At 33.5% G+C, this 6,776-nt stretch overlaps 1 protein-coding gene across 1 annotated transcript; it reads left to right on the top strand.

Moving 5' to 3' along the window:
• Positions 1-3,289: 3,289 nt before the first annotated feature.
• On the top strand, positions 3,290-4,279 carry LOC116900897 (olfactory receptor 4A16-like). Its single transcript, XM_032902569.1, has one exon. The coding sequence runs from the start codon at positions 3,290-3,292 to the stop codon at positions 4,277-4,279; it is 990 nt and encodes a 329-aa protein (XP_032758460.1).
• The last annotated feature ends 2,497 nt before the right edge of the window (positions 4,280-6,776 follow it).

The following is a 6,776-nucleotide window of genomic DNA, read 5'->3' as shown; positions in this document are numbered from 1 at the left end:
AGATCTTCCTCTCAGGACATGGACCTCACTTGGCTTGAGCTTGTGCAGGCCATGTGTATGGTGCTACAGTCATATGTGTATCAATCTGTGTCTGAAAAAATACAAATACTATTGTTCTATTAAAGGACCATAGCAAGAACGATGATTCCTAATGATATTCTGCTATTCTCATAGATGAGTACCTCTCAGCATCATCAAAAAGCTTCCTTTGCATTAGATGAAAACTAATTCAGATATCGATGTGAGACTGTGAGACTTTGCAACACTCAGCTGATATGTGGTGTCTTCTTGAAAACCTTCCCCTCAGTGTTAAGAGAGCTATGTGGAAGAGGGTTAGAAAGTTAGTAAGAGATAAATTATGTATGACTCCAAGAAAAATGTACTATTTTATTCTAGATATGTAGAAATTTTCTTTCAACATCATGTATGTTAATATTTTAATGCAATTTTCATTTAAAATATTTTTATTGTTTTTGAGAATTTTTGTTCATAGTATTTTGGTCATATTTACCTTCTTTTCTTATTTCTCTCCCAGTTCCACCCTCATTCCATATCCATACAACAGTCTGTCCTCACTCATTTATTTTCATATCCATTGAGTGCAATTAAAACTGTCTATATACTCTTGGGTATGTGGCTAACCATAGGAGCTGGTTATAGTTACTGCAAACATATTCTTAAAAGCAATGACAACAACAAAGCAGTCTCATGGCAGCTACTAATCTTGTAGCTTCATCCCTTACTCTGAGGCACCAATACTACTAAAGTTTAGAACTATCTCAACAGTGTTCCAAGAATTAGAGCATAGACTAAATCATACTGAAATTGCAAGCTCTCAGCCTCTGTGCCTTAGAAATTGTTGAAGAGAGAGTATCTGGTTAAGAGTGGGTTTTGCTGGAATTTTGGTGGGTCAATAATTGTGAGTTCTTTCTTTTTTGAGCTGATTTAAATGCTCCTATATTCATGTATTTCATAATGTGTAGCTCATTGATTTGCAAACCTTGTGTGTGTGTGTGTGTGTGTGTGTGTGTGTGTATCAGGTTTTTGTGTGTTTACATCATCATTTCTATATCCTGTGGAACAGTTAGCTATTCTCTCTATTCTCTCCTACCTATATCCAGGTCACTTTTTCTCTAGGGATTTTCCAAGGGAAGAGAGCAGCTTGAGGAGTGTTTGATTTCTTAATTTGAATTTGCTTCAAGTGTTCTAACTGCTAACCTGTGTTGACCTATCCTTCCCTTCCATTGGCAAGAGATAGTCTGGAGCCACCTAATAAGTTAAATGAAATATTTTTTCTTGTTAGAATGTCTCAAGAGATTCTGAAAACTCGGTTATGCCAAAATGTCTCAGTTCAAATTTAGCCTTTGAATTGTCAATTGTTTGTGCGCATCTATCATTGCTTAGAGAAGTTTTGGAATGTCTTGACTTGTTGAGATGAGAGAATGGAGAAAAGGAGTCATGGTCTTAAGTAGAAGAGGCTTTATTGGGACTTTGGAATGAGAAAATGATTGAAGAGATCTGAAGATATTGATGAAAAATCTCGTCAGTTTTGAAAGAGGTTATTTTCAGATTTTGTTTTGTTAGGGTAAACCATCAATAGCTAAAGTTCATTGATGTTACTGTCAACCCTTACAACAAGGTTCTCATGATGGAATGAAAGTAAAAAATTCACCTTCCAAAATGTAGTGTTTACTGTGTAATTTAATTATTATATAGTCCACTCAATACAGGCTTATAAATTAATTGTTTAATTAGGTCAATTTTTACAGACTTTTGCTAACATTACATCATTGTTCTTTATGAGAATATTGTCAGAGAGGGTAGGAATATTCAGTTACTTTATAAAGTAACTATTGGAGTAGAAGTTAAGGAAGGGGTTTTATATTTGTCCATAAATGTTTTTATAGGTCTGTATAACCAATTCATCCTTTCTATAGATAAGAATTATTTCTGGATCAAAGTCAAACTCAGGATATCAAATATTGAAACAAAAGTCTGGGGATAATAAACTATTCTTATAATGTTACTGAACAGAGCTAGGTGGCTTACAAATCTCATTGGCAATTTCTGAATTTAAAAAAAAAGTCTTAAGGTATTACAAAAGATTACCTGGCATGTGCATCTTACATTGTATTCATGTTACAATATAATTATTGTTTAATTTTCACAATGTCAAATAATAAGTAATTATGTTATTATATGTTAACAGAAAATTTCATTTATACTTTCATTTAAGGTTATTGTCATTTATCACCTCATTTATGGTTATTGTATTTTATATGATTATAACAAGAAAAATAAGTTATCTTGGATATATTAGTTAATGTATTTTTATTATAGAATGAGCTAGAATGTAGGGAAATAAATGTAAACTGTGTTTGGGAAACTTGGTATGTACTTTTATTTGTGAACCTTAAAATGACCCAAGGAAAGTTTTTTTGACATATATAGACAGTCATTATACCCAATAACCAATATTCATAAAATTACTGTTTTAAATTACAATTATCTTTTAATAATTACATTGCATTATTTATTAAATAAGTTTTCTAGAAGAATGTTAATCCTTTAATATTAAGTAAAAAATATAGTAACGTAGCTTTTATAGCAATCAAACCCTTAAATGATATCCTTCCAAGTTAAGTACTCTAGCATAGCTTCTTGATGTATTTAAGTCAAGCACCTTAATGTGAAACATAAAAAGAACCAAGTCATTTGAAATCTTTAAGACAGAATGTAAATGACAATTGTTGGGACAAAATGTACAATAGCTTTGAGATGGATGTTCCTAGAGCAGAAGACAATATTACAAAGATAGGTCTGAGAAAACAACACCCAACTCAAAAAACAGATTATTTTAGTTGATTCACACAAATTTATTTTCAACTAAGTATGTGGTGGATTTCTTAAATTAATAACCTTCTTTTGTCATTTCTAAGACCTGCGAAAAAATAATGTTTTAAATAAGAAGTCTAAGTATATTAATGAACTTAAACTCTTGTTTACTCTTAGGTACAAAGATTCACTTAGGTCTTGACAACAAACCTATTAGCTGTGGGCTCAACAAAACGAATTTATGGGAAATATTGTTATGAAGAACCAATGGTATAACATGAAAGAGGGATTTGTTAAATGTTTATTAAAAATTACTTGGTATTCACATCTAGACAATGTGAATGAAGATGTTGTCCATGATAAAATGATTCTTGGTGATGTTTACAATTTCATGGCAGGTATTATCCTGAGTTCTTATCTCCAAATCCACTCCTGATGAATTGGAACAGATTAAATGGGAAAGAGCAACAATGTGACAGAGTTTATCCTGCTGGGTCTCACTCAGGATCCTACTGGGAGAAAAGCACTGTTTGTCATGTTTTTATTCATCTACATTGTGACCATGGTGGGCAATCTACTCATCGTGGAGACAGTTATTGCCAGCCCCTCCTTGGGCTCCCCAATGTACTTTTTCCTTGCCTCTCTGTCACTAATGGATGCTGTTTATTCCACTGCCTTCTCACCCAAGTTGATTATGGACTTAATCTGTAACAGAAGAATAATTTCTGTTTCAGCTTGCATTGGCCAGCTCTTTGTAGAGCACTTATTTGGTGGTGCTGAGGTCTTCCTTCTGGTATTCATGGCCTACGACCGCTATGTGGCTATCTGCAAACCCCTGCACTATATGACCATCATGAATCGTCAGGTTTGCATTCTCCTATTGGTGGCAGCCTGTGCTGGAGGTTTTGGCCACTCTTTGGTTCAAGTTATTGTTGTCTACAACCTCCCTTTTTGTGGCCCAAATATCATTGATCACTTTATCTGTGACATGTACCCATTACTGGGTTTAGCATGTATTGACACTTACTTAATCGGGCTCACTGTGGTTGCCAATGGAGGAGCAATTTGCATGACAGTCTTTATCCTTCTCCTCGTTTCCTATGGAATAATTCTAAACTCTCTTAAGACTCACAGTGAGGAGGGGAGACGCAAAGCTCTGTCTACCTGCAGCTCTCACATCACAGTGGTGGTCTTATTTTTTGTTCCTTGTATCTTCATGTATGTTAGACCTGTCTCCAACTTTCCTATTGATAAATCCCTAACTGTAGTTTATACAGTTATCACTCCCATGTTGAATCCTTTAATATACACTCTGAGATGTGCGGAGATGAAAACCTGTATGAAAAAACTTTGGTGTGAAAGATTAACTATGGAAAGATTAAGAGTGTTCCCTCACAGAACACATACTAATTGCAAGCTACAAACAGGCAATAAGTCCTTTTAAAGGATGATGCAGTCTGCCACTGGAATTCTTTAGTTTTGCTTTTCTTTATGCAAAGCCACTAAGAGGAGAGTAAATTTATTGAGATTAGAAATAATCTAATAAAGAATTACCTGAAGATGAATAATAAAGATAAAGATTTTTGCATATTATACATAATGAGAGAACTAAGCTAATTTTGTAACTATTTTTTTAAATAATTCTGGATAGGATATAAAAGTGAGTTTATTATTTTCTGAACCATCATCAAATGATATCTACTTTTATGAGAAACTAATGAGAACAACACCTCAATAAAGTTTTGTGGGAAAAAGAGATTCTCTAATGTAACTATTTATAATTTGATCTGCATGGCAGATATTTATACTGGCTCAGTTTGGGGATTTCTTGTGTTTCCTGGCCCAAAGTCTATATTTTCCATCTCATATATATTAATGCTAGACCATATTGTGATTAGCTAAAGATATGAATACTTTTGCTCTATGAGATGCAGTTGAAGATAGCACCAGATTACAGGTCTTGGTGAGAGAATTGTTATTATTTGAAAACCATATTATGCCATATTATGATCCCATTTTTGTTATCCTTCACTAGTTGTCATGTATGATTTTTCAGCCTTAAAAAGAATAGATATATGTCATTATTCATATTATTAAAATCAATAAAAGATATGATTAATAGAAGAGTGTTTATGCTAAATGTGTTTACTTCAATTTTTTAATGATAGATTTAAACTTCTCCTTTTTCAATTTTAGAAGCATTTTTCAGTCTACAACAATGTTGGATCAAATATACTCTGGAAATAATATATTTTATTATCAATAGTCCTAATTCTGTTATTGGGAGGATATTTAATAATAGATTAGGCTGTGTAGAATGAATAAGGCTAGCAATCTAAAATGCAATGATTTCTTTTCTTTTCTTTTCTCAAATATTAAATCCTAACCAGTGTCCCATCCCTTCACTCCTCCCAGTTCTGTCCAATCCTCAGCCTTCTCTCTCCTACCAATCTATTCCTTCTCCCGTTTTCCATCAGAAAAGAGCAGGTCCCATATGGATATAAGTAAAACAAGGCACAAGAATTTAACAAAAAGTCCTCATATTAAGACTGGAAAAGGCAGTTGGTATGAAGACAAGGATCCCAAGAGCAGGCAAAAGTCAGAAACAATCACCACATACACTGTTAAAAGTCCCAGAAGAACACCAAGCTACATAACCATAGTATATATGTATAAGACCTAGTTCAGACCCATAAAGGATGCCCAGTGTTCAGTTAAGTCTCTGTAAGACCTAGGGATCATTAGTTAATTCTTTAGGTTTCCACATTGCCCCCAAATGCTCCCATTCCCAGTCATCTTTCCATGTACTCTCTTCATTTATCCTTTCCCCATCCATTAACATCACTACCTGCCCCTAGTCCACCTGTGAAATTTATTGTATTTCCTCTTCCCAGGAATATCCATGTATCCCCCTTGAGCCCTTCTTGTTATTTGCTTATCTGGGTTTATGGACTGTAGCATAATTCTTTACTTAACAGTTAATATTCACTTATAAGTGAGTACATACCGTGTTTGTCATTCTGGGTCTGGGCTAGCTCAGTCAGGATAATATTTTTCTAGTCCTGTCATTTTGCCTGCTAACTTCATGATGTCATTGTTTTTAACAGCTGGGTAATAACACTTTGGTGTATAAATCTATCTATTTTTTAAATCTAGTATTCAGTTGAAGAACATCTATGCTGTTTCCAGTTTCTGGCTATTATGAATAAATCTACTATAAATAAACATGAGAAAGTGTTCTTTTAGTATGATGGAGTGTCCTTTGGGTATATACTCAAAGGTATATATTTGATCTTGAAATAGCTTGATTCTCAATTTTCAATTTTCTGAGAAATTCATATATTGATTTCTGTAGTGGCTATACAAGTTTATTCTCTGCATAGCAATGGATGAGTGTTCCACATGGTTTTAGTATAGAATTCTACCAGAATATCAAGGAAGAGCTAATGTCAATGTCTCTCATGTTTTTCCACGAAATAGAAAGAGAAGGCAGAGTATCAAATTCATTTTAGGAGGTCAACTGGAAATCAAGTGGATACATGTTTGGTAGAAAGAAGTCAAAGTATTGTTATTTGCCTATGTTATGATAGTATACATAAATGACCCAAAGATTCTACCAGAGACATCCTATAGGTAATATATATCTTTAGTGAATTAGCTGGATACAAGATTAACTAAAAAGAATAAATAAATCAGTAGCCTTTATATATAAATGGCAAAGAAACTCAAAATGAAATCAGGGAAACAACACCTTTCACTATTAAAGAATTATTATTGCCTTTGATTATTCAATTCCCAAATAAAAGACACATGCCACCCTTAGTTTATAATAAGACTTTATCAGCACTAAAGCTGGACAGATATCTCTCCTAGATGTTATTAGTATATACTTTTCTATCAATAATCCCAAGTTATTATTTACTATTGTCCATCTGGACTGT

Source organism: Rattus rattus, chromosome 5 (assembly GCF_011064425.1).
Source record: "Rattus rattus isolate New Zealand chromosome 5, Rrattus_CSIRO_v1, whole genome shotgun sequence".
Taxonomy (NCBI): domain Eukaryota; kingdom Metazoa; phylum Chordata; class Mammalia; order Rodentia; family Muridae; genus Rattus; species Rattus rattus.
Note: the sequence above shows the minus strand (reverse complement) of the source record. Positions and strands in the feature narration are given on the sequence as shown.